This window comes from Leuresthes tenuis, unplaced genomic scaffold (assembly GCF_036924035.1).
Source record: "Leuresthes tenuis unplaced genomic scaffold, fLeuTen1.0.hap1 SCAF_3, whole genome shotgun sequence".
In the NCBI taxonomy this organism is placed as follows: Eukaryota; Metazoa; Chordata; class Actinopteri; order Atheriniformes; family Atherinopsidae; genus Leuresthes; species Leuresthes tenuis.
In genome coordinates, this window is record NW_027325357.1 from 22,363,189 (window position 1) to 22,390,940 (window position 27,752).

Below are 27,752 nucleotides of genomic sequence, written 5' to 3' on the forward strand. Positions count from 1 at the left end.
TCATCTTTTAATCAAATAAATTGTTATTTTTAATGTAGAGTTATGCCCTACTATTATCATTTTTACATTAGGAAAAACATTTAAGTGTTACAATTAGACTACGACAAACATTAAACAGTTAATCGGTGTACCTATTTTGAAATAATGTGCTGTCATATACTGATAAAGGGATTTTTAGAGATTCAAAAAGTACTCAAATGTATTTATTGATATCGTCTTGCATTATTAATATGAATCTTCAGAATAACTGCCTCTGAACTGCACTGGAGAGTAAAGACTCGGCCTTATATGGCAGTGGACTGCTGTGCCTTTAAAACCCACTCTGTTCTTGGCACTCTGCCCAGAAAGTTTATTTCCCATTTCCCATCCAGCCACATGGACTGTGCTCCGCCACGCAGAAAGAACAAGAATTTTCCCCCTGAGAGCGGCAACTCCAACAGCAGCCTGAACACAGGATCTCTGTCTTTAACTAAAGAGCCCTGCTTCCACTGTTGTGAACCTACCCGCAGACTTGTCACTGCCTGCCGGTCCTCGGAGAAGCGAGGTATGATTTACACTCAGTGTGACAGCTTTCAGGTGCTCCGTTATTTGCATCATGGCATGGTTTGAGTACATTGTGCGTTTGCTTTTGATAACTGTGTGTTTTCTGGTATTGATCTGCTGACTTTTGAACAGTGTGTCAGACGGCTCATTGAATTGTGCTGTGTCTGGTTTAAAGGTTCTGCTGCCATGTGAGAGGCATTGTCCTTTGAAAACAAAGCCTCTTTTCACAAATCTATAATTCCCCTCACTAGTCAAGCCAGCAGTATGTGTTTTTTCTGATGTTGGTCATAAAGTACTTTTGCTTTTGAAATACTTCTTTTGTGAAGACTTACTGCAAAAGTGAAAGTTTGCACACGTTGTTTTTGTTCTTGAGGGAGAATTAGTCACAAAGATTTGAATGGAGGGATTGTGGGCAAGAACAATAAGATTAAGACTGAAACACTTGAGTTTGTTTAAGTTCTCATAGCCGGCAGTGGTGAGCATGCTGTATAAACACAGATTTACACACAGAAGCCGACGCTGGCTGAATGAACAGACCATGGCACAGGATCCACCATGTTATTGTAGTAAGCCAAGTTAGATGTTTCTCTGTGTACTTACTGGCTTGTTATTATGTACAACATGTTCAAAGGCTGCTGCTGAAGAGACTGTGATTTTTCTGGGAGATGAGATCACAGAGAGACACACCCAGAGGCCTGGGCTCTGAGTAGGAAAGGCCAGGGCTGGAAGACATTCTGCGATTTACTTGCCAGGAGGAAGTCTACGTTTTGTCGGTATTTCCATTCAGTTTGGGGCGCATGAATTCTGGATGTGGGATTTAAACTGAGGGACATGGCATAACGGGCATGGGAGTGGTCAACTTCCATTCAAATACACCAACAGAGATCACATGACTGCTCTAATAACATTATAAAATGATCTTTAATTTCAGAGCAATTTTGCTAGACTTTGGGTTTTTGAAACAGCTTACTACAAATTAGTTTACTCAAAATTAAAAAGGCTGTTGTAAGAGACTTTTGGTTCTGGAATGTGTTTGGAATGTGACTCATTTCCTTCGCTCTATAACCTTAAGTTGGTTGACCGGCAACCATTCAAAGCTCACTTCTCTCCTGCTTTGAACATTCACATTCAACAAGTGGAATCTCTTTGTAGTCACAATCGAATTCCATGACAGCATAGTCTGGTGTTTTAGGGACAATGAGCTCTTCTCTGATTTGGAGGAGGTCAGAAACTCAGATTTAGCAGAGCAGAAGGATGTGGCTGAGAGGGCTGAAGCGGAAATGGGGGTGTGGGGCAGAGCTTTGAGTGAACACAGGACTGTTTCTCAGACTTGTCACTTCTGGTTTCATGTCTCTCAGTGGACTCACAGAGCCAAACTAAGATCCCAATAACAGAGTTGTTGATGACGGCAGACAGTCAGGGTCGGACTGAAATTGAATGAAAGTGAGTTCATTTTGGCTTGTAGGGAGATTTTCTGATTGGGAATCAGTTTAAATGTTTTTCCTTGAATATAAATTTGGAAAAGTTTACACACAGACAATGTGCAAATGAGCTTGTGTCAAGCTTCAGTTATATAGACTCTCTTCACACTATATTGTCTTCTTTCCTCGTGATCTGGAAACAACACTTTTGCAATTTCCTGGCGGTAGAAATATCGCATGCTATAGTGGAGAAAACACTCCTATTGTCTTCGATTTGTGGTGGTGATCACTCGCCCTGCTCACTGCTATTTATGTCTGCCCATTGTGTATGACACACAAACACTTAACTCTGTTATATGACTTGTAAAGTGACTCATTATTTAAAAGCACTGTTTAAAAGAGTACACCAGGCAAGCTTTGAATGTAGTCGAGCCCTTACTGCTCTGTCATTGATCTTATGAAGACTACAATACCCAGCTACTGCTAGTGTACCAAGCTTCACATGTGATGGATCACATTAACCTGAATATCTGGACAGCTGTGCGATTAGAACACTGTAGTATCTGGGACTTGTTTTCAAGAAATTAAAAAAAATAAATTAAAAAACAAGATCGGGTCCAGTTAGTTCAGTTTAGGGAGTTTAATAACTGTGATGAGAACTACTTTAATTCCTCATTAATTCCCATCCATCCATCCATCTTCTGTACCGTCAATCCGTTAATCGGGTAGCGGGTGGGCTGGAGCCTATCCCAGCAGTCCTCATTAATTCCCATTTCAGCCAATTTTAATTTAAGCTCTATGGATTTGATTCAGTTGCACTCAAGTCAGTTGATCAAATTCACTTGTTTAATTAAACTGAGCTTGTGAATAGGTTTAAAGTTTTAGTTTATGTCTGATTTTAATCAAATCATAATGTAATTAGCATAACTCAATACAGATGGCTCTGGTTTACTCGATCCGTCCATTTTCTACACCTATTTCAACCTCCTCGTTATCGCTCGAAGCTTTTCCCAGCTGGCTTTGGAAAATGTAAATAAGAGCCAGTCAACTAGATTGGAGGTGAGATTTAAACTTTGACGTCTTACCTGAAGCACTACTCACTGTTGAAACATATTTCCGTCAGACATGAGACACTCCTTTCTTTGTTTTCTGATTACAGGATAAAAATAAAGCTCCCCGCTGTTTTTGACAAGTCAGTACAGCTGAATGTATTGATGTGGTGCAATGTGTGGTATGAAAGGGGTCTGACCTTTGACCTATGCATAGTATGCACTTAATGAAATAAAATGCACAATCCACAAGTGCATGTTTAGGTTCATTTGTTTTATTGTTAGCCAAGCTGAACTTTGCCTTGAACAAGAATTATTTGTCACACAACCCTGATGTCGGTTCAACTCCTGCCTACCGCAAGACTAAATGGAGAACTTGTTTGCACTTGCTTGTGACAGCAGAATCCAAGAAATCGCTGTTGCCTCAGGGAGGATCACATTTTTATGCATCAAGACTGCTTATATTGTACAGGTTACATTGTTTCTGTTTTGATGAACAGCTAAAACAATGTGCAATTCAATCTTAGATGTGTTTTTCATGCAACAGGTGAGCAATCAGAGCTCACATCAGTTATACATTATGTGTTTTTTAAATCATCACTTGAAATAATTACACAAGATTAGCACTGAAAGAACAGTGGCCTTTCTGAAGCCTCTTAGAAAGTCAGGAAACTGGTAAAGCCACATCTCTTAAACGCCCTGAGCCAAGTCCAACTTTATCTCATGACTTCTGTTTATGACTGAAGCTTTCTACCCAAAGCAACACATCACACAAGCCAATCCCACCCACTTTTATTGTACTACAGAATGACAAATTGTAAGTTCAGTCAACTTGAGGGAGGAGACTTTCTGAGGGGAGCCAAGCAGAGGAGGGAGGGGCCCACCTGTCAAGCGAGAAGAATTCTGACAGCAGCACAACACTGTTACCTGCCGAAATTGTCACGGAGCTGCAGAGTATGTGGGAGAGCTGAGGGAAACGGTTAGGCAGCCTGTCCGTCGACTGGAGAGAGGGAGCATCAAAATGGGTGGCACTCAAAGTCAAAAGAAGGGCAGCAGGCGGGCGAGCTCACGGAGTTACACCAGCAATATTACGTGAGTCAACTCACTCACCTGTGTGGTGGCGGTATGCTAATAGACGTTTCCTGCTGATGAATGTGGCTTTTTACCCTTCACGCTTTATTCCTGAGAATATTGTCATAATGCAATACCAGGAAAATAGTTCCAAACAGTGGCTTCAATACCGTCTCTATAGCTGGCTTTTCTTTTTGCATTTGGTGAGAGACTGGCCTCTGTTCAAGTGTACGATTGCACAAACATGCAAATATTCACACACCCTCAAAATACACCCATAGATAAGGCTGCACGCAGAGGGACTGTTAAATGTTTGCTTACTGATCTTACTGGAATGCGGATTTACATTTTAGCCAACATGCCACTGACAGTACAAAGAGTCGACATCTCACAGAAACAAGAGGATGATAAACATATTCAAAATTTAATATGCCACTTAAAAATAGAGACTGGTTTTACATGATCAATTGCAATGTTGTCTGAACAGAGCCACAGTGGTCTCGTAAAGCTATGATCTGTTTGTGAGAAATACCGCTTTACTGTGTCAACATTGGCTTGAGGCGACTTATGTCTTCTTTATACTGGGAGGCACAGCGGCAGCAAGGGCTGAGCTGATCCTTGAATTGACACAGTTCAATTTATATGCTGCCATCGTAGCTTTTATGAAAACACGTTCCATACAGAGAACAGGAAATACACATTAGAGCTTTTAAATATTCTGTTACTGCACGGCACTAGATTAAGTTGACTGTGGGGAAAAAAACAACACAATGATTGTGGTCTGTTCTTTTAAAACAAGTTTTTTTTTTTTTAAAAGAAATCAAATAAAAAAGACAACTTTAGTTTTAAGTGATGTTTCATCATTGCTGCAGAAATAAATAAGATCTCCCATTTCCGTGCAGAATGAAAAACACCCACTTTTCTAATATTAAACCTTTTAAATCCACAACACATTCAAGCTTTCACCCCAAACTCTGGCTGCCCGTTTCAGAGGTCTCCATCTCTTCTGATCTGACCCAAGCTTTAGCAGACTTATTCTTCTGTGTTTTGGTAGACGGCGTGTCGGTCTGGCACGCGTCAGCAAATCGCTCACGTGCTTTCTCCCAGTTCTTATGAGACTTGGATCTGGTCACAGACGCGTCATCCAGGGACATGGCGGCACCTGTTCCCAACCCTGACTGAGACTTTCTAATTTTCAATTCGATCTGTGGGGACAAGAGAAAGAAAATCTTATCATTTCGTTGCTTTAAGAACAGAATAATAAGGTAACGTTACAATCAGCATTCGCTTACCGGGTTTTTCATTCCTGTTCCCTCTTTACCCAGTCCCTCTCCTTTCTTCCAGCCCATCTTTTCCAACATCTTCCGACCTTTATTGACTTCACTGATCTCCCTTTAGAGCACAACACACAAAAATAATCAGCCCCTCCCCAGAGTTCTTTTCCACTCAATAGCAGTTGTACTTTGCGGCAGCAAACTTACTCATGGACAGAAGCTGGTGCATCGTCTCGCTGGTAAACACCCTCACTGCCCACTGTTTGCCGTCGGGACTCTGCTCGGTCCTTGTATTTGGTGTTCTTCGTGGCTTTGGCCTCCTCATACTCGTTGCTCTGTATGGAGAAAGCACAGACTACATTAGTGACTGCATAAACAAAAAGGAGGTCTAAACTTCTGACATGCTGCAGTCAGTTCAACACTCACTTGCAGGCCATATTTGGCCTTCATCTGCTTTAGCTCTTTCTGTCGCAGTGATTCTTTATCCTCCTTGGTGAGGCCCGGACCTTTGGGAAGCAGCAGTGATAACTTTAACTCTACACACCTAGATAACATGTTCTTTGTTTCTCTGTGAATGTGCTTTCTCACCAGTGCTCTCCTCCCTCCTGTACTTGCTTATGTGAGCCATCACCTGTCCGGGCTCACAGCCATCACAGGTATCAGTCCCTGAATGGATATGAAAGGACAGCACCGTCTCCCCCATCTTAACCTCGTCACCATGCATCAGTGCATGAGGCTCAGATTTGATTTTAGGCTGAAGAAGAAAGATTTATTGACAACATCAGAATCAAATAGATTGTTTTCCCCATTATCAAACTGCGACAAACGTGCTGACCTGCAATATTCGGTTGCCATTGATGACAGTTCCATTTTGGCTTCCCTGGTCCACCAGCATGTAGCTCTGCTGCTCCTGGTCAAAGTACACCTCTGCATGAAACTAAAACCAAGCATATTGACTTAGAAACACGACGCTGCGCAACCCAAACGAATCACTTTCAGCCCTGCACGAAAAGTAGAGATGGGTACCTTGCTCACTCCCATTTCTGGTATTCGGACTGCATGTTCCATGTCCTTCTCTCTGCAAACAGATGGCATGCTGAGCACTTTTATGATTTGAAGATCAACCCTCATTCTAAGCCATGTGGTTCAGTACTACCGCCACATATTCACCTGTCATTAACATGTGTGCATTAAACGTTTTGTGGGTGTGGTGCTTCAAGCTGCAACAGGAACGCAGAGAAAAGAGCACAAACCTGCCGAAGGTGGCCGGAGAGTCGGCCGTGATGATGAACAACGTGCCAACCTGCAGCACCGGAGACCTGACTACAGTCACTCTTACACAGGGAGGCCAAATGTCTTTGACTGCAAGAGAAACAACCAAACTTATTCATCACTGGAATGTGACAGACTCTGAAAGCTGAAGAGCAAAAAACGCATGATAAGATGAAGATTTGCGGCTCCAGGTTTCACAGATTAAACAAACTGGCCCAATACTGATTTTGAGGACATTTCTGGAGGAGCTTGTTTTTGCTCTCACCTTCGTGACTTTGTATCTCCATTTCTGAGTCAATTTCTGGACTTTCCTGTGATGGGGAGCTAGACGACGATGAAGAAGAGGGCGTAGATTCTTCTTTCTCTGACTCAGTGATTTCCCCCTCTTCTGGTTCACTGTTGCCCTCTGAATCGTCACTCCGGGCATTGTTCTTTTTCTTTTTGTGCTTTTCTGATTTAGACTTCTTCCTTTTCTTACTTGATCTTCTCTTATCCTTATGGTGAGACCCATTTTTCAACTTTTTCCTCTTTGATGAAGATCTGTCCCTCTCTTTCCGTTTAGAGGAGTTTTTTCTATGCGGAGGCGCATCTGGGCTGCGAGATCTTCGGTCCAGCTTTCGCGATTCTGCGTTCATCTTAACGGTTTGCCGTTCGACCCAAACAGTTTCTTCTTCTTCCGGTTTTGCATCATCGAATTTGATTTCCTGCCACCAGACAGTCAGCAGTGAATTGATCATCTTCAGAGACAACAGGCCAGCTAACGTTTCAGTCTTCAATGTTTATACATGTCTCAGTCTTCAAAAACAATTCACCGTAGGCCTTCGCCAGAATAATCCAGGAATTACAGAGAAAATCCACAGTAATCCAAACCTTTTATTTGCATCCAAATTTCTGAATACTTATGACAAAATCTTCCACTTAGCCAAGGTTTATGACACTGTACCAACCAACCCATGACCACATTGAATGTGTGGTAATAGTTTCTTACCAGACGCATGACTGATCGACTCAACAGGGTTGAATGCGCACGATGCAGATATTTGCGTCAAAGTGGGAGTGGTCGCGTTACATTTAAATACCATTAGGTGGCTTCATAAATATTGAAAAATAAAGAGAAACATATTTCAGTGTAATACTAAAGGAATACCTCTGAAGGAGGGAGTTTTCCAGTAAGAGCAAATCTTCATTTTAGCCAAAGAGTTAGTCACATCTTGCACCTAGATCAGAGGAATAGTCTTTTAGTCAACTAGCCTCATGATTAAACAAAGGGGGAAAAAAATGGTTTTTGAAGACTGAGACCAATATAAGTCATGAGAACTTAAAACAGAAACTACAAAGTCAAAAACTAACTGTAAGCAACCAACCATAACATTACCAAGTTATATCTAGTTGTTACGTACCTGATCATCCTGATGTGATGTTTTTTTAATCCCTTTCTTGATCTTTTTGCCTTTCTTTTCCACTTGATTATTTTCTTGGCAAAGCTCTGCACCACCCTGTGCAGCAGGCACCTCGATCCTCGAATGAAACTGATACCGTCCGCTTTCTGCGTCGTAATAGTAGTAGATGCCTGTGTTGGCGTCGTAGTACAACTGACTGGCCTGCGGAAAGAAACGAGAAAGAAATGCATAAGATTACAAGAAAAAGATAACATAAAGTCTACTATATCCTGACAAACTTGACTGACAAACCGAATCATAGTAGAAGCCTGTGCTGTGGTCGTAGTACATCCCAGTAGTCTCATCAAAGACAAAGCCAGTCTGTGTCATGGCTTCCTCAGCAGTGGCTCTCAATAGATCAGCTATGGATCCTCCATCACCTTCCTGTAATAGACAATGTTATTTAGAAGTATGATAAGTCAAACTTAAATACATGAATCCAGTGTCCAAACCCTTAGTGTACGATCATGCATTTATACACTTAACAAATCAATCTAATCATATGATTAGGAGAACATATTTACCAGTAATCAATATATAAAAAAAAACACACCTCTGTAGCAGCTGCAACACTGCTGTCTGGTGGACACGACACATCTGCAGCTGCCGATTCATTTGCCGCTGAAACCTCCTCTGCTGCACTGCCATCAGCTGCATCCACTGCTGCCGCCGTGCTCAGGCTTTCCTGAGTATCTACCCCCTCAGGGTTCTGGCAATAGCCTCCGTAGTAGTAATTGTAATAATCTGGAGACAAATGTTTACGGGTTTTTTTAACAGTCTTTTACGACAGAGTCGATCATTTAATTCATGTACACGCACTAGTAACTCACCAGTTTCTGTCCACACATGCTCTTCTGTCTGAGCTTCACTGTCCACTCTGTCTTTATCTTTCTTCTTTCGCTCATGAATCTCTGCACTCAATTGGTCGACCTGAAGAAAAGCATTTTTTAAAAAGAAAAAACATAAAAAAAAATTTATTTAAAAGTCTAGCAGAAATCCCCACAATGTGACAATCTATGTTTTCACTAATGTGTACAGGGTTCTAATTGAGTTACTCAAAGTAAGATCGGAACAAACCATTAAGTTTTTTTTCCCCAACAGTTCTGAACTAAATGCATCGATGGCCTGTTAACCTCACTTTGTGCAGTGAATAGAGCTCATTGACTTATGATCATAAAGGGAGGTTGTTGTTTGTGGCGGCTGACCTGTTTTCGGAGGTCCTCGTTGTAGCTCTCCGTGCTCCGCTGCAGTCTGTCAGAGTGGCTCAGCTGCTTCTGTAACTTGGCCAACTCGGCTCTGCACTCTTTCAGCTCTTGCTTCAATGACTCCACTTTCATGCGGAGCTCGGCCACTTCAGAGTCCGTGTCCTCTTTTCCATGGTCATCTTCGTTCTCCATTAGTAACACCAAAGCTATTAGTAAACACGATAATAAATGTTAAACATGAAACTATCGACACACACAGAAGCAGCATTTCAAGCTAGCGCATCTGTTTGCTAATCATTTCTTACTGACCCTAAACGAGTCGTCAACATACATAGTAGCGACCCTCTGGCGAAAATACAAAACCACAAAGCCGTTAAAGTTAAAGTTTTATACCTAAACAAAGTTAGAGACGTGCATATCTCCGATCAATATATCCGATTCCGATGTTACACACCTGTTACCGTTTGCTTCGTTTTCTTTTTCTTCTACGCGAAATGTTCGTCAGCGCGCCGCATGAACCGACCTGAAAGTTGAAAATAAACATCTTGTAACTGCGCTGCGTGTTTGACACAGCCGAGTACATGCTTCAATGCAATTAGACAGTTACAATTATAACCGTGAAAATGTTTTAAGTCCACCCTGTTCGCGACCGCCATTTACTGCTAGATAAATAAGTCACAGCGGAAGTAATTCTTCTTCAGGTCTGGCGGACCACGCTTCCCGTTGTCCAACCGGTTTTATCACACAGTACTTTACTGCCACCCAACGACGAACCGTTTACATAGTTATGACTGGCTATCCACTGGCTTTACATCTACCCTGCTTTCCTTTTTTTTAAGCTTTTACAATTTTGCTTGTGTGTCCTGGACGTCAACATGTTTCATATTGGAGTCTGGTAAGCGTCACTTCTCACACCTTTTTCTCCTTTGTTTTGAAATTGTATTGATCTCCTGCAGGCTGACTACCTGGATGTTGATGCAGCATTCTAAACTAACTCAGTGTTTGTTTTTCTTTTTCTGTCAAGAAAGACGTGTCAATGCTGTTTAAAACAGAATCCTAATTCGGTTGGGAAAGTATATTGAGCTTTGCAGCGGTGTAAAGCAATGACAGCATAAAGGTGGAATAAAAAGAAATGAGACTGCATCCAGTCAAAACAGGGTTTTGTAGGCCCAAGAACATAATATCTAGTTATATCATTAGATTGTTTCTAGTTTAACTTTTAGCTTTAATGTTTTTTGTGATCAGACTATGTTTTCAGCTCAGGGTTAGTTTTTCATAGGACACGTTCCTGTTTCTGAGTGCTAGTATGCTCTTTGACCACTAGATGACAATATAATACACCGATTCTGCCATTTGACATCTTGGAGTTGCCAACTATAGAGAGGAATAGTGTGGAACTTTGAAAAGTTTAGACTAGAACGGATACTTACACTCATCTTTGGCAGAATCTGGTGACAGGTTGTTGCTGTTAGGAGCTCCACAACTGTCTAAATATTCTTTGTTCATGAAATTATTTTTTGTAAGTGAAAAACAATGTTTACTTTGTATCATTTCCAACTTTGTTATAAATGATGTTTTCAGCCTCACAAGTTTGTTCCCTTCACAAGGCAGAAGTTAAGATGGAGACTTATTGTCTTATCTCTGTCATTACTCCACTTGTCCTCCCTCTCCCTTGTTCCTCATTTACACAGATAAATGTTCATTTGGTGATATGTTTGGGTTGCTTCCCTCCTCCTCCCCCTCCTCTTGTCAGCTCCTCTCCCTCTGACCTTTCTGTCCCATTCTTTTTTTATTAATTAATTTCCGGGAACGTCTGATGATACATGCACGTACTATGCTGAGACTTGCCAAGACTGAGCCATCCGCAATTATTTTAGGCTCCACGGGAAGGACTGTTATATAATCTGACTCGACTATTGTCTTCTCCTCTATTTATGGAGAGAAAGTAAAGAACTATTCTAGTATTTACTCAGTGTAAACACAGTTGGAAAATGTCATCCCTGCATTCTTTCAGACACATGTAACTGCATATTAAATCATCATTAGTATAAACATATATGAGACATTAGTCACATTTGAACTGAGATAGACAGAATCAGTTGAGAAACAGCTCACAATAGAAGAGAGGAGGTTTCTTATTTTAGTGACTTTTTGTTTTCCGAAATATGCCTTTGGAGTTCCTCCCTCTGTTTTTGAAATCTGAGCCCACTAGACTTATGTTTGGATTCTGGTGCAGCGTTAAACTCCTTGGCAGGAGCTTTGAAGTCTGTGGTGGTGGCTGTGGCAAAACAGTCTTAAAGAATGGGGTGGTCTTTTAGCATGGGACACACACAGCTGCCTACTGATGTTTATTTATGCCGTTTTTAGACAAGAAAAGAACCGTTCTGAGGGGCTTGCAGTGTTGAGAAGGAAAACATAAGAAGTTCTGTGTTTTACGTTTCTTAGAAAACGGGCAATGAATAGTTATGTAATAGTTTTTTCTAATGGAAAAATGGGTAAGAGCTGGGTGGAATAACAGCGAATAAAATCCATCCTCCCTCATACATCAGTTTATTGTTAAAGGGGAAGAAATGCCACCACTTATCTCTTTCTCTTTTGGTCTAATAACGTGGTTCTAATAATGTGGTTTTACTGCTGCTCATTTACTACTCACTTACAAGAATCGGTTTCAAAATAAAGACGGAAATAGCTCTCTTTACACCCCAGTGATAATCACTTTGAACGACCGACTAGAGATGCACCGTTAATGCATGCACTCTTTGCTTTGATTCCAGCCACTAGCTTCACCAGACTCAGACAGCAAATAAGTGGGGAGAGAAAAATCTCCACCCTTCCTGGTCAAATGTGGAAACTCTGAGTCTGAGGTTGTGCGTCTTAACTCCTTTATGGGAATTTGGAAAGAGTGTGGCTACCGCTGCTGCATAGCCACGTCTCTGGCACTGGAATACTAAAGAACAATAGACTATGTTACTGTGTTGTCAAACACGGAAAACAAAAAAGAGCATTAATTGAAATGACAAATGTTTTTAAAAATAGATGTTCAAGTCACCATTGTCTTATGCTGGGATTTGTCATCATTCAATGCAGTGGGTCTGTCAAATCCCAGCCCAGGAGCGCTCTCCCTATTTTCTAATTGAGTTTGACTGATTGCTTCATTCATGATTTCGGTGTTGCCGGAGAGCTGGAGCCTATCAGCCTTTGGGCAAAAGGCAGAGAACACCCTGGATGGGTCCCCAGTCCATCACAGAACCAGCACAGAGATAAATCAATAAGGCACACTTACACTCACTCCTTGGCCCAATTTAAAATAACCAATTAACCAAACATGCATGTTTTTGAAGGTTGGAGGAAGCCAGTGGACCCGGAGAAAACCTACACGTGCACGGGGAGAACATGCAAACTCCACATAGAAAAGCTCATAGCAAAAAAAACCCAACAAAACATTTTCTAGCGTAGACTTATGAATTATGAAGATTTGTTGTTTTTTGACAGCTCTGGGCTTTCTTTTCCATATTCTTCATTTCATTATGCGCTCATTTGTTTAGTGGATGACAGATGAGGACAGCAGGCCAGTTTAGCATCTGGACTTCTGGAACCATGCTCGTGTAATAAGGGCAGATGTTGTTTATTGATGTAAGTGAGGCCTTCCTTGAAGCAGACATCATACAAACGGCAGCACTTGTTGCTTTATGTATTGTTCAGCATTCATGGAATCGTCACAGATTACAAATTACTCAACAGCACCCGACACTGTTACTGATGCCAGCTTGCTGGCTCTGAACCGTACACTGACAGAAAGCTGGCTGGGAATAATGAATACAAACACTGTATATTTTTTAATATATTTTTTCAGTCCAAATTATTTCATGTTCTTTTAATTTAAAAAAAGGAGGCTTCATACCCGATCAATGCTGCCTACAGCCACAGAAATAATAATGATCGTAAATGCGATCATCGTGCCTCTGGGTTGAGTTTTTCTTGGGAAGGTTCATATGGGTCTTAGTGGCTGCCATTTTCTTGGTAATACTATTTCACAGAGCATTCTCGTGCTGAGATATTTTAGACACACACCATGAGTACCTCATACCTTTTACTTTTCAATATACCTGTGTAAGATACCTCAATAGGTTTTTACTATCCAATAGTGACTGTACTGAAGGCTGTGGTTTCCTGTATGGTCAGAGGTCTGAATTGTTACCTCAGACAAATTTAATCCAGCCAGGTAGTTCTCTTGAGGCTATCCAACAGAACTGGTTCCCCTGGTCACGCATGCCTGCCTGCCACTGGATGGGAGAAACAGTTAACTGTTTAAACGCCTCAGGGGGGCCAAATAAGTCTTTAAGATCCAGCCCCACATTCCTAACCTCTCTCTGGGCTATAAAATGTGGAGCCCCAGCAGTTCGGCTCCTCCTTTGCCTCCTCCTCCTCCCTCTGTGTTTGTTTTGTGGCTTGCTCTCTCTGCCTCAGAGTAGAAGAGCGGTCTGACAGGGGCATACCATTCTGTAACCAAAGGGGAAGTCATTTAGCAGAGCAAAGAGAAGCTGCATTCATTTTATGAGTTTCAGGCATCCCGCCTCCACCCACTGCATTTACTGTCAGTGAGCTGTTCCGAGGTGGAGGGGAGAGGTTGGAGGGGGTTCAGAGGAGGAGAGGGTGAGTAGAGCATTTGAGAAACCAGCTGATCAGAGCTAAGGTATTCTGCTACAGAGACAGCGTGACTCAAAAGACAAGGGAGGATAGAGAAGGCTGCGCAACTGATTTTGAGATTAATGATACACAGATTGGAGCATGGAAAAGGGATGCCTCCTTTCCTTCATGGAAATCTGGAAACTTAAGTGAAGGAGGAAGCTTTGAGAAAAGATGTGAGAGCTGTTGGCAGGGGTGAAATCTGAGGAAGAGTCTTACAGAAAAGGAGAAGTCGAGAGCTGGAAACCAATCTTTGGCTGAAGAACCTTGGAATAAGGAGCAATGTCTTGGCTGTCACCAGTGTCATGGGCCAAATGGACATGGACGGCGGTACGAGGGGGAGAGGGAGAGGAGGATGAAGAACGGCAGGATGCCAGCGAGGAAAGGGAGCAGTATGGAAAGGCAGAGGAGGAAGAGGAGGAGGAGAGATCTCAAGGCTGCAGGCAAGTATTGTGCACAAGCCCTGAGACTACAGGCAGGGGGATTCACACTGTCTGAATTGGAGGAGGGGGCTTTTTTCAGTATTACCTCTACCTGTTAGGTTGAGGCATCTTTACCTCTGAAGGTTTGACGAAATAGACGGAGGAGCGGGACAAATCTGTCACTTATGTGCATCGACATTCCTTGCTGCGTTGTTGTGTTGCACTGGCACATTTCTGTTGTGGTTGTGTTTTACATTGTCCCTGAATGGGTTTCTTAGCCTCACCAGCACATCCTTATTTCTAACATACACTCAGACACTGCTTTCAGGACGGTTTCAGTTCTGCGAACACATAAAAATGGCACCTGCTGAAGTCTGCAGGACTTCACTGTCTCTGCCCTCGTGTTTGCTTTGATAACCATGTTATCTTAGTCTCTGTTCTGTGTAGATACAAACACTATCAGCAACCTTTTTTGTGCTCACTTCCACCCTTGTACACCTGCCCAGATATTGTATCGGTTCCCTTGAATACGCAGTAAAACTCAAGCTCAATATGTCTGTTGGCATGTTTTAACATTGTAGCATGACTTTGTAGCATGACTTCCTGGAGTGATTTGATGAAACAGATCAGTCCTAACGCGGTTGTGCTGTGAAGTTAAAGGTCAACAATCAGTTTTGGAAAGTATCCATACAGAAAACCTATGAAATGCATAGGTTTTGTGCAGCTTGTATTCTAAATTCACATATCTAACATTGTATTGTTCTTAGAATGTAACGGGAAATAGTAGGCTGTCCTACATGTGCTTCCTCTTCCTCTATATCTTTCTGTTTATCTGTGTTTACTCTCTCCTGCACTTGTTCAGAGAGAGTTACCAAGTCACATTGCAGCGACAAAGGTGTAAGTAAAATAGATTGTTGACAGATTTAGTGCAGTCAAGGCTTTAGGCGGCACATTTCCCTTCTCTTTGCACATAGAGTGTCAATAAAGAAAGCTTACTGCTTGATTGGAGTTAACCTTTATCCTTCAGATTGATATCACTGCAAACTTTTACAATAGCACGTGGGTCAGAGGCACCACACCGAAGGTTTTGCATGATAATTCAAAACTTTTTTTCAGATTTTGTTTTACATTTAAACTTTTATGAACTGGCCATTTTATGTCTTTGGGAACCCAAAAATCTAACAATATATGAACACAACCCTCCTCTTATATTCCATGAATCAATAAAGTGCATTTGTTCTTTTACTGTAGTTGAATATAATCTTGTGACGTTCTGTGGATCCAGGTCTGCTAAACTCTATTGCTGTCCACAACAATAATTCACACTTTAGGGCATCAGTACTGTAGTATTTTCTGTATTTCCTGTTCTCAGCAGAATTATGTACTATCATGAACTGTGAATGAAGTCTTTCGGTTTCTGGTTTTTTTGCATTTAAAAGGGGAAACAATATTGCTTTTTCACTATGTTTATCTAGCAGTTTTATTATTAAGTTATTTAAGTAAGAGTTTTGCACACAAAACATGAGGAGCTTAAAAGATGCAATGTTTCGTTACAGCGGAAGCAATAGGTGATTAATCTATCAATTGATTATTAGAAAATTGGTACCTATTTTGACAACTGTTTAGTACTCCTGTGACTAACTTTTCAGAGTTCTTACAGTTCAAATCATAAGTCCATTTAGAAGACAACAACTTCAAAATTAGGAACCTTTCTTGTACATTAATTCATGAGTAAAACTGATCTAAACAGACAAGGGGGGCATTTTTCTGCACTACCTTTTGTGATCCTAATTGTTTTCAGTGCTGGACTTTGTTTGGGGCTGATTTTTTTCAAAACCCTCTGGCTTTCAGTATTTGTGATCTGATCACCATTTCTCAGTTATGTAATGGTTCCTCTGTTCTCCCCTCTGATGTTTCCAATGCACTGCAGTTCTGACTCAGAGGGTCATTTTGGAACTCCTGAAGCAGCTACTCCAGTCCGCACCCCTCTGAGCGTCCCGGGAGAGCTGGAGAACAACAACACTGATGCAGACAAAACAGGTGAGGCCACTTCCGAGCAACAGCACGCAGGCAGAGGGAGGGAGGGAGAGACGGGGGGAGGCAGCTGACAGGCCGGTCAAGACGTAAACACTGACTGCTCTCGGTAGCCGAATGTTCTCAAATTAAAAGAACTGCCTGTTCAAGTACACAGCACGTAGTCGCTGACCCTCTTTGATGTTGCCATGGAAACAATGGTCTTTTAATGTAGCACTAAATGTTCAGACTTCTCATGTATTTATCTTCATAGCAAAAGAAGATCATTTCTCACCTTTCTGTATAAAATAATCACTTTTAATGGCATCTTTATACATAAGTGATATACCACAGTGTATCTGAACTGTGTGCACGGTGAATCAAGTTAAGCATGTCAAGGTAATTCGATAGATATGCTGACAATTTCAAGAATGTACCTGCATACCTGCAGTTGTTCAGCTTTCAGTGAGAATTTATCTCCCTTTTATACCGAGCACTATGACACTAAGTATTCAGATTTTATGCATACAAAAGGTAGTGTTTTTATTGCAGGTAACCAAGGTTACCTAATACCTATGCAGGCAGCAAAATGGGTCCTGCATGCTTGGTATGCAAGCTGCTATGAACACTGAGTGGAGATTTTGGGTGGGTTTTGGGTGTGATCACGTTGGATGCACTGACGCTGTCATTTGAATCGCTGAAAGGAGGAGCTTGTAGCAGAGTGTGGGAATGACCTTTGCTCTGGAATTCAACAGGTTCAACAAAAGCTTTGACTAGCTGTGCTTTGTACTAGTTGACGATGAAGGGCAAAGAGAGGCGAGTGACTGAACAAAGCGCGTCAGCTCACTTTTTGAGGAGGTTTTAGGGGTTAGTGTATTGTGTGTGCTGATGCTGGTGGGAATAAATCCTTCATGTAAAATAACTGACAACACTTACTAAAGGTTCATATTGCAAAGGGCAACCAGACTTTTGCTTCAGCTTCTGACAACTCCTGGATGAGTTTGAATGTCTTACAAACAGTCTTTGAATGTATGTTTGTGTATTCAGACATTAGCATCTGTCTATACTTTACATAATGAGAGGTTATATATAATGTTGACTGTTGGAAATTTTTTCTCTGTCAAAGACTCTAACCTTACTTAGACAATAAGCAAGCTTTTTGTGTAAAGAGATCCAGATATCTGCCCTCTTTGGCATCTTCCACCTGCATAAAGACAAATTAGTGATAGTAGTGATCATACATGTGGATATGGATGAGGACATGTCTGTATGGGCATGTTGATGGGCTGAATAAAGATGACATACTGAAATAAAGTACTTTGAAACACTGGCTCTGCCAGTCTCCTAGCAACATAATGTTACATGAATACAGCGAGTATGACAGGCGCACTGAAATATGCTGTCATGTCAAAATGTTCCCTGGAGCTAATAATTGCGCCATAACAGCCGTTCTGTTTGTTGTCTTCAACAAACAACACAAGATAAATTATGACTGTCCTTGTGTTTTCAAATGCAATGCGTCACTTTATACTCCTAGTAGAATGACGTCACCATGGTAACAGCAGCAATTGGAATAGTTGGTTGGTGACTGACCTGCTCTCTGAGAGCCAATCAGATATTACCTACGTCTGAGATTAGGTGTGATTGGAGGGATTATGACTGGCAGCAGGAGTGTGTCTTAACTTCAAAGTTTTACAATTAATGTACTGTTGTTTTCACTTTTTTGTTTTTCAGACTTGGAGCAGGAGGAAAACCTGATAGTGACGGCTCCTGTCAGGGATCAGGATTTTTTGCTAAGCCACACCATGGGTCAGGATGAACCTCTTGTTCCTATGGGTCGCACGCTTGAAATAAATGCCCATAATCTAGAAGAAGAACAAGCAGAACACCCTCCAGAAGTCTTAGACTCTGTACCGGCTCCTGATTCATCCTCTCTGAAGGAAGTAGCTAAATGCCTTGCTTCATTTTCTGAGTCATCCGAAGGCACAAACCTTAACCATGTCGAGGATCAAATCCCACATTTAGCTCAGGCTTCAAGTCCTCCTCCTTCCCTAGAACCAGACTCAATAGAGAGCAGTGAACCTGCAGCCTTCTCTGCCTCAGAGCACCCTGAAGAGAAAGCTTTTGCTGAACCAGAAGCACAACGGATTGACCTTCCCAACCATGCAGAGCCAACTAAAAAGATGAAAACCAGCAAGTCTAAGCCTCCATCTCTAAAAATGGAGACCATGCTAACTGAGCTTGACGAACAAGAACTTTCTATTCCCAAGACTACATATAACTTTGACCCCGACCAGCTGGATGACAGTTTTAACCCTTTCACCAGCGGAGGACCCAAAATCCAGAACTCCCCCCCACCATGCGGCCCAAGCTCTCTCCCCAGGCTCGAGACTCTTGGCAGCTCATTGCCTGTTTGTGAGGCCAGCTCAGCAGCACAAGCTAACTCAGAAATGTCCTCATCAGAGGTGAAGCCTGTGCTGTTAGAGTTTGGTCTGGATGAGGGAATGGTCAGCAAGCCCCCTCCAAAGAAATTAGGGGGGAAAAAGACAATCAGCAAACTTGCTGCTAAGAGGCAGAAGCCCAAGGGATCAGATGCCTCCTGCAAACCTGCACCGGAACCCCCAGTGTCCGAGGCGCACTCTCAGCCAGCGATAGAAACAGTAGCAGAAGTGCTCCCTCAGTCTACATCAGAACCAGTTTCAGAACCGATAGACAAAGACTCTTCTGCACCTCTGAACCTGGATGATATACCTATTCCTAAGACTGGAACCTACAACTTTGACCCCAGTCAGTGGGACGACCCAAACTTCAATCCGTTTGGTAGCAATAACAATATGAGCAGCTCTGATGTGCTCCCTAAGGGCTCTTACAGCTTCGACCCAGACAGTTTTGATGATTCAGCAGATCCTTTTAAACCTTCCAAATCCTTGAGCACTGAGGATTCGTCCTGCAGCGCCTCTCAGCCAGAGACAAAAGTAAAAGATGGAGTCAAACAGAAAGCACGGCAGGCACCTGCGGAGAAGAAAGTTAGGCAGATTCCAAAGAAAAGCACAGTGAAGACAATCACGTAGGTGTCTTTTTAGCCACAGGAGTTGGCATATTGAAGGTTGTACCATTATCACCAGTAGAAGAAAAATGATTCTGGTTAACATATTTTGTATTATGTAATTTGAGGTTTAGATTTACCTCACTGAGCTTGCTATTCCCTGGCCTTCCAATGTGCTACATCTGCTACATCTGTTAGATACATAGCAAAGAAGACACAGCAAACTGTTAGCAGTACATACTGGCCATTGATGCAACTCCTAAACAGGTTATATATATAGACTCTTAACGTGTTTACAGCTGCAGTGGTCAGACTACATATAGCTTTTCCACGCCTGTCTGCATCTCGTGTTTATGCTCAAACTTTAAACTATCTGCTGAGTATCTAACATGCTGACACCTGTAGTCACTCACTCCCTCTCCTTTGTCTTTTGGCTCCCCGTGCTGTTCTTTGTTCTCTTATCAAAATCCCCCTGGCTTTATCCCCTTCATCCTCCATCTTTACTCTCGTTGTCTGTTATGCAACCTTCAATCTTCTGCTTTCGTTCGTCCTCTTCTGTCGGCCTCAGGACATCCGAACGAGTCAAGTTTCTCTGTTTTCTGTTGTAAGTACTCTCACTATCGAAGCTCTGTTTCTTTTTTTTACGCATGCTCGCTTCTCATTATACTCTCATCTTGGCATGTGCTGTGTCTGAACTGACTGTTGAAGGAGCACGTGAGGGAAGCTAACATTCTCCCCATCTTTGCTTCTGCGAGCAAGACCACCCCCCCCCCGTTCCTTAGCTATTAAATCTGTGATTATGATCCCTTCAGAAGTTGTGCAGGACCAGTATGGTTATGAAATCAGTTAACAATATTACGTTTTTAAAGATCTCAAATATTTCACTGACATTCTTATAATCATCCCATACTTGTTTTGCAGGAATTCCTGTAAAGTACAGAAATATGATGAAAGTCAATCCTTGGTCCTGGATGTGTGCAATCAGGTAATTTGTGTGTCTGTGTGACTGTGAGAGTTCCAGAAATGTTGCACCTTACTGCAGTGACACTGCAATGCACATTATTCAGCAGCTGTCCAACCTCTTTGCCTCAGCACTCACACGCATTGTCACACAAGCAGGCATCAGCAGTGTTTCCAACTCTGCAGTACAGTGTTGGCGTGGCGACAGATCTGTGACAGAGCACTCTGCAGTCACATATTAGTCTGCATTTCTCTCATGTGCCCCCTACAATGTCACCTCTGTCATCAGCTGGAGAAAGATATTATGAAGCCATGGAGAACCTCAGATAGCTAAACCTCATTCATCAAGAGCTTCAAGTGCTATCTTAGTGCACCATCCTTAACCCTATCATAAAGCTGTTGCGATAAATAAGTTTAACAGAGTAGTTAGGTCGCTATTCTGGAACTGTAAAAACTAGAGGAAATATATCTTACTCACATTTGTTCATGAAAAACATGCCTGCTGACTCTCTCTGCTGGTATGATTGTGTAAAAACTGAAGCCCATTGTAATAGAGGTTACAGCTCTCTCCTTTATCTCCTTTACGTCCAGGATGAGGAGGAGGTGGTGGTTCAGACCCCAGAGATAACTCAAAGAGTTCACCACGCCACAGATGAGGAGAAACTAGCCTCCACTTGCGTTATGGGTCAGACAACAGACAGCCTGGAGGAGAGAGAAGAGCTCGAATGTAAGAAAGCACCTGTGAAAAAGCAGCCATCTGTTATAGACGGTAAGTTCAACATTGACGTTGGTGCAGACATGATCCTCAGATCAAGATTAAGAAATGGCAAAACACTGGGGAAAAAAATGTTAAGAACTATTTGGAATAACCGATGAAATAACACATTAATCAACTGTAAAACAACTTAACCTTTTGGTTGTAGAGGTAATTATGACTTGAAGGACCAGTTCTTTTAACAGTTCTTTTAACAGGATGAGTTTAAAGTTTGAAAAGTTGTAACCTAGGTACTGGAGGTAGTACCTTTTCATGCAGGGATAACCCTGGTTACCCACATTAAAGGTGGCAATCTTACCACTACACTGTCCAGTCCCCATTGAGTGATGGAGACACTGCGCACAGTAAATGTGTCAAAGTTTATGAAGGTGAAAATTTGAGAATACATTTTCAGCAAAGCTCCAACTTGGATATCAGAAATGTTGGGAACAAAAGCTCCCCCACATTTGTGCATTTGGATACAAGGATATGTCTCTATCAATGTTGTTTCTAACATACCAGTCTAATAAAAGCAAGAGAAAGAATGACTGTTCTCTTCTAATTGAAAGTTACTTTAGTCTTTTAAACAAAGCATGGAGATTAGCCACAGTGGTAACTTTAAATATGTCTGATATGGACTATTCACAATGGTTATTTGTCATTTAACAATGTGTTTTATCTTCTCAAAGTTGCAGAGATCAAGACTACAGATCACCTGGGGGAGAAGGACACCTTCAGTCTGAAAGATGATGCAGTAAGTGGACTAAAGGAACGACACGAATAATTCAGCATTACTGGATTTTGTTACATCAGATGTTAAGAAGAAGACAATTTAGCCATAACAGGTCCTGCTTTAAAAACTTTTTTCAAAGCGTGACAATACTGTGTTTGTGTTGTAGTCTGATACTTCACCATTATTACTATTTTTCTAAAACAACCATATTGAACATTAGGGCTAAAAAAAAAGTTCAGCACATTATTTCCAAGACTCTTCCTGATAAAGATGAGCGCAAATTAAATGAATTGCAGATTTATTGATTTGTTGCATAGCATCCATGAACTCAGTCCAAAATACAGCAAAGAGATCACTAATGGTCATGTCTCAGCACGCAGTTGTGTTTTTTGTTTTCTGCAGAGTGAGGTATCCATGCAGCAAATAGCAAAAATGAGCAGCACTGAGGCCCCCAACACAGCAGCCCTGTCACAAGACGGCATTCCTCTGAGTGAGATGGACAAGGCTGGAGTATTAACCCTCATAAGAGAGGAGGTAGGTCAGCTCCATGTACACGGGCTTGAAGGGCCGAGCACAAAAAAACAAGGTCGACAAAGTCTCAGCATAGCTCGTTTTGACCTTTTACTTCATGCCCTTTTCTTTGAAAACAGATTATCTCTAAAGAGATTGAGGTCAGTGAATGGAAGAGGAAATACGAGGAGAGCAGAGTGGAGGTTATGGAGATGAGGTATGATGTTTCTCTGAGACTTTGCCTTTTTTTGTTTTTAATTAAGAACAAATGTTGAAAACTATAAATGATTTACAAAATGCAAAGTTGACAGTGGACTGCCTTCTCTTCAACAGGAAAATAGTTGCAGAATATGAAAAAACAGTTGCACAGATGATAGGTAAGTTGCTGCCACCTGGTGGTGGTTTGTTGCCCAAAGTTTCGTCTGCTAAACAGAGATGGACCATAGACTTCAGAATCCCTAATGTGTCACTTTAAGTAATGTGTGTGGATTTCATAACTGCTTTCACAACTCTGTGATTCCTTCAGAGATATATTGAGTTAAGGCTGCATTACATAAACACACATTTAGGTTATGAAGTGTTTGAAATCAGAAAGTTGTGTTGGCTTCGCTTCAGTATACTTGGAAATATAACAGTAAGGTTGAAGGTTTGTCTCTTTGCTTTATATTATTGGCCGCTGTTACTTTTTGTTCAACTTAAAGTGGTCATATTTATTATTTGATTTGGTGGTAGTTGTCACTGCCTTTTTTCAGTCTTCAGCTGCAAAGCACCAGCAGATTCCATATGTTTCCTTGTGATATACTGCTCTGCTGGTCTCTGCTGCTTCCGGCTTCACCTCTTACTTGTTTTTGTGACCTTTTGCCTTCACACTGGTTTTCAGGAAAAACACACAATCAATCATGCTGAGATCAGGTCACTGAGTTTTAGCAAGTCAAACACAGCATACTGTGCAGTCATTATAAAGCTATTTGTTAGTATTTTGCAGTCTACTTTACTGTTGCTTAAAACTTAAGACCGCACCAGTAACTATAAAAACAACCAAAGTCCCACACTCAGTTGGGATTTATCTTGCAGATACTGGTTCATTTCAAACCCAGTTACCCACAGATCTAGTGCAATTAAACACTCACTTCCACACATCTCAAAGCTGCATTTGAGAGTTTCGTCTCCGAGCAGTCTTGAAGCTGTTATATGTATTTGGCCCTTCTCTCACACTCTGCCTTATTTGTTTGCAGAGGATGAGCAGCAGCAGAAGAGCCTATCCTGTAGTAAGTCGGTCAGGCAGCTGACTTTAGAGAGAGATCAGGCCATGGCTGACCTCAACTCAGTGGAGCGCTCTTTTGCTGATCTCTTCAGGAGGTATGAGAACATGAAGGGAGTCTTGGAGGGCTTCAAGAAGGTCAGTGTGAATCCTGTGTAAGGATGTGCAGATTCATGTTATGGCTCAGATCCCTAGATATATGCTTTATTTCAATGTGTGCAGAATGAGGAAGTGCTGAAGAAGTGTGCACAAGACTACCTGATGCGCATCAAGCAGGAGGAGCAGCGATATCAAACCCTCAAACTCCATGCTGAGGAGAAACTGGACAAGTAAGTCCCTCTCTGCAAGTTGTGACTCGATGATTCTCTCTATAAACACCAATTTGAATCCTGAACAGACATTTGACAAAGCCTTGACAGAAATTCTCTTGTACTGTTGTCTTAACTTCCTCTCTACCAGGGCTAATGAGGAGATAGCTCAGGTCCGTGCCAAATCCAACGCGGAGAGTGTTGCGCTAAATGCAAGTCTTAGAAAGGAGCAGATGAAGGTCGATTCGCTTGAAAGAGCTGTCCTTCAAAAGGTAAGATGGGATGCAAGTATGACGGTATTCCATTCAATTAATGTAGCTATATGAGTCTAATGCGAGGTATCCTGAAAAAACACTGGATTATGAAAGGTGAAACCCTCTCAGCTGATTTTGGTACTTTATGTCCTTTCTATGTGTTCAAAGTTATTTTTGATTAAACATGTTTCATTATTGGAGTAATTACTGGAAACAACTGAAACCACAGCTGCAAGTGGTGTTTTTATTCTTGTAAGCTGACAGCACTGTTGTCTCCCAAAGTTAAGACTTTTCTTCAAATTAATTCTCAAATGTTTGATCTTGATCTATGGTGATCTCAGTGTAACACTCAAAGCCACTGTTTTTTTTAAAGAACATCAGTATGTACAGGCTGTATAAATGCACATCTGTCAGAGCACTGGCATGTGTTAAACACAAGAGGGCAGTGCTTCATTCTCGTTGAAACGAGGAAAAACTTTAGAAACTGATTCCCAATGCCTGAAGAGTTAAAAAGGCAAAACGATAAGAGCTTTAAATCCTCGTGTTCCTGTCTAGACATTTCAACCTTTTAATTTCATGCCATTCCTTTCGTCTCCATTTCTTCACAGAATCAAGAGATCGAGGAGCTCACTAAGATCTGTGATGAACTGATCGCTAAACTGGGACCCGAATAAGAGGCCTTTGATCAAACCCAGTGGCACAAAGAGCCCTGGCGTTTTCTCATAGCAACATGTGATGTTAATCCTGTACATGAGCACACATCCGCACATGTTAATTTATTAAGCTTTTTTTTTTTGTATATTTCTTAAAGTATATCTTCTCAAAATACACTATGGTTGCACTTGCTCATTTTCTCATTTCAGGCTGAAATATAAAACAATAATAATAATTGCTCATTGTGTTAAGGACATTGTGGCAATTGAAGAAGCACAACGGCATCGTGAGGTTTATTTGGATGCTTTTGAAGTACAGACGACATGCTTTGATAACCTTCTGTTTAAGATTTGCTGTAAGGGTTTGCCTTAGGATTTGAAGATTCATCCATCTTTAAACACTGGGCCCAGTGTTTTTCTTTGAAACAAAAGTTTGTTGTCCAACAAAGCATTTCCACTGATATTTCATACTGCACGTGCGCTGGATTAAGGGAACAATGCTGTCGGCAGAGAGCTCAGACATTTCCTTACCACAGTGCTTTTGCTGTAATTAACTCTGTTAATGAAACAATCTACAGAAAATACAAATCCCTATGCTGAGTGCCTAAACCAATTAAAGTGTATTAGTTTTCTGGCCCTTACATGATTTCTGCTGCAGTTTCTATTGTAATTAGTTCACGTTTAGAGGGTCTTTCTGTCCTGTTTCAGGGTGACTTATAAATGAGTCCTCACAGAGTTTTTGCACAAAATGTCCATTATGCCCTATAAATTCAGAATATTAAGAGCGTTTAAAAGAACCATATCTTACATACAGTTATGTAATAGCTTTTTCATTTGATGATGCTCTTAGAGTAATGGGTGAAGTTTCTGGTGGTAAAATCTTTATTCTTCTTCTTATTTGTAATTTTACACCATGTGCCATGTTTCTTTTTCTATGTGGGAAAATTACCAGCTCAAATGTAAATATTTGTGTTTTTTCTGAGATTGCAGATGTTGTAGGTGTGACATTATCTTGCTCGTTTTATTAGGAAAAACATTTTTCTTTTTTTCTCTTTTTTTTTTACCATTCATTCAATTCAAAACTCTGTTGCCAAAGTGTACTGTATACAGTTTATTTTTTGTATGATCAAATTATTCTGAGCTCGTCACAATGGGTTTGCAGTTCTATTGCTTTACCTGTGGTGATTTATCAATAAAGCCTGCGTTTGAGGGAGCAGAGGTACATTAAAACCCATTTGCCAACATCAGCATTTTCTGGTCTGAACTTGAAGGAGCACATCTGTGCAGCTCTGGTCAATTATGTATAATAGACAGATTTTTCTATGGAAACCCTCTGCACAATCAGATGCCAAAAATCAATACATGATATGCCTCCATGTCCTGTTGTGGTGGTGTTACAGTAGCATGAAGCTGCTTTATTCGTTGCTATAGTACAATATGTGTACATTTTATACTTAACATGAAAAGACCAGTCAGAGTTGTGTTGCAAAAATTTGTAAACTTGAAGTAAATAAAGTATACTCAGATTGTATGTTAACTGCTATATTTTGTGCATTCCTGAATAAAATGTTATGGTTTGACCTTATGTCTTTGGCCTTTGTCCACAACCATTTAGGCAATCAAATAACACAAGTCCTTCTTTGTAGTGATGAATAGTTCACTGTTTTTTGGTAAAGTGGAGCCAAATGTAGGCACATTTCATCTACCATTGCTTTTTATAAGCATGTAAACATAAGTGGAATTTAGTTTGTGAGTGAAGAAGCTGCAGTTTCTGTTTACAATAATATTTACAACCATGTAAATATAACATAGCAATACAAACAAAAAAAAAAGTCTTAATCTTTTCTATATCAACAGCCTTATTAAAAAGAAAAAAAGAAAAAAAAATTGCCAGTTCCAGTCTAGTGCTACAATGTAAGTTGATTATTTTTTCCTCAGAGAAAATAAATGACCACCTTCATTTAGTATAACATTTCTCAAAAATAACACATCATCCCAGGGTGGACCTGTCTGAAGCCGTGTGCATGTGGCCACACTGTGCCCCTTCATGCAATACAAGCAGATTTTCCCATGTGAAACACTGTATGTCTAACTGGTTACTTAGGATTAATATGTGTAAATAGATCGTTCAGTTTCTGGTTTATTGCTGGTTATTGCAACAATAATTCATGTGTTTAAATCATGACTTTGCAGTGACATTCATTACATCAACATATGTGCTTCACATTTTTACATTTGTATGGACTTCTGTCTTTAAGCAGCATTAAACCCCATTCTTGCATCTGCTTCTGATGCATTTTTTTCTCCACATGGTGGTGTAATGACCAATTCAGTTTGCCCTATTAGCCTAGGAGGTACGTGACACACCACATTACTATGTTGTGACAGCCATGAATATATCACATCATTGCTCAATTTTTCCCAATTATCTCTTCGTTTTTCTCCTCAAAAAATAAACAAACAACTTTTTCAGACTAGTTACAACTCTATGGCCAATTTGGTCAAACTTGAGAAACATGATACGTATATATATATATTCTAAGTCACTTTATTATTTCTTTACTCTCTTGATATTGCCACTCATTCTACACAATGAACAATCGTCCTGATTGAATGAACTGACTGATTTTAGTCTTACTGGTGCAGCTGACTGCCAAACATACAGCCTGTGTTAACTTTTCTATAAAAGAATAACGTTTTACTCAAATATACACTCAGTGAATTGCTTAATTTTTCACTGTTGAGTTCTGAACCATCAAAAGGGAGTGTGGCGGAAATTTTAGGACATGGATGCAGTTTTGCTGAAATGAAGTAGACAGAGGCTGAATTGGCAAAAAGAAAATATCCCAACAACATATTTTTATATAGATAAACTATG

The 27,752-nt window shown here is 41.0% G+C and overlaps 2 protein-coding genes across 7 annotated transcripts; one reads left to right on the forward strand and one right to left on the reverse strand.

Annotated features, from left to right (window-relative positions):
• The first annotated feature begins 356 nt into the window (after nucleotides 1–356).
• Nucleotides 357–26,452, forward strand: tacc1 (transforming, acidic coiled-coil containing protein 1). 3 transcript variants are annotated; one of them, XM_072382576.1, is made up of 14 exons: nucleotides 357–544; nucleotides 16,313–16,422; nucleotides 18,130–19,462; nucleotides 20,010–20,045; nucleotides 20,363–20,426; nucleotides 20,993–21,170; nucleotides 21,845–21,909; nucleotides 22,291–22,422; nucleotides 22,539–22,615; nucleotides 22,732–22,775; nucleotides 23,634–23,797; nucleotides 23,882–23,988; nucleotides 24,119–24,239; nucleotides 24,830–26,452. In XM_072382576.1, the coding sequence occupies exons 3-14, from the start codon at nucleotides 18,201–18,203 to the stop codon at nucleotides 24,893–24,895; spliced, it is 2,316 nt and encodes a 771-aa protein (XP_072238677.1). In that variant the 5' UTR covers nucleotides 357–544; nucleotides 16,313–16,422; nucleotides 18,130–18,200; the 3' UTR covers nucleotides 24,896–26,452. The 3 variants fall into 3 exon arrangements, with proteins under 3 accessions (XP_072238677.1, XP_072238675.1, XP_072238676.1); XM_072382574.1 differs by lacking the exon at nucleotides 357–544 and adding an exon at nucleotides 13,765–14,403; XM_072382575.1 differs by lacking the exons at nucleotides 357–544; nucleotides 20,010–20,045 and adding an exon at nucleotides 13,766–14,403.
• Nucleotides 4,490–9,981, reverse strand: aggf1 (angiogenic factor with G patch and FHA domains 1). 4 transcript variants are annotated; one of them, XM_072382578.1, is made up of 16 exons: nucleotides 9,882–9,981; nucleotides 9,729–9,797; nucleotides 9,275–9,480; nucleotides 8,900–8,999; nucleotides 8,623–8,813; nucleotides 8,322–8,453; nucleotides 8,031–8,231; nucleotides 6,896–7,334; nucleotides 6,612–6,720; nucleotides 6,385–6,436; nucleotides 6,194–6,295; nucleotides 5,947–6,112; nucleotides 5,785–5,864; nucleotides 5,566–5,693; nucleotides 5,377–5,476; nucleotides 4,490–5,289 (listed from the first exon to the last, which is right to left on the reverse strand). In XM_072382578.1, exons 3-16 carry the CDS (start codon nucleotides 9,464–9,466, stop codon nucleotides 5,047–5,049), a joined length of 2,235 nt encoding a protein of 744 aa, XP_072238679.1. In that variant the 5' UTR covers nucleotides 9,467–9,480; nucleotides 9,729–9,797; nucleotides 9,882–9,981; the 3' UTR covers nucleotides 4,490–5,046. The 4 variants fall into 4 exon arrangements, with proteins under 4 accessions (XP_072238679.1, XP_072238680.1, XP_072238678.1 ...); XM_072382579.1 differs by having other exon boundaries at nucleotides 9,891–9,958; XM_072382577.1 differs by having other exon boundaries at nucleotides 9,729–9,967.
• Nucleotides 26,453–27,752: the final 1,300 nt, after the last annotated feature.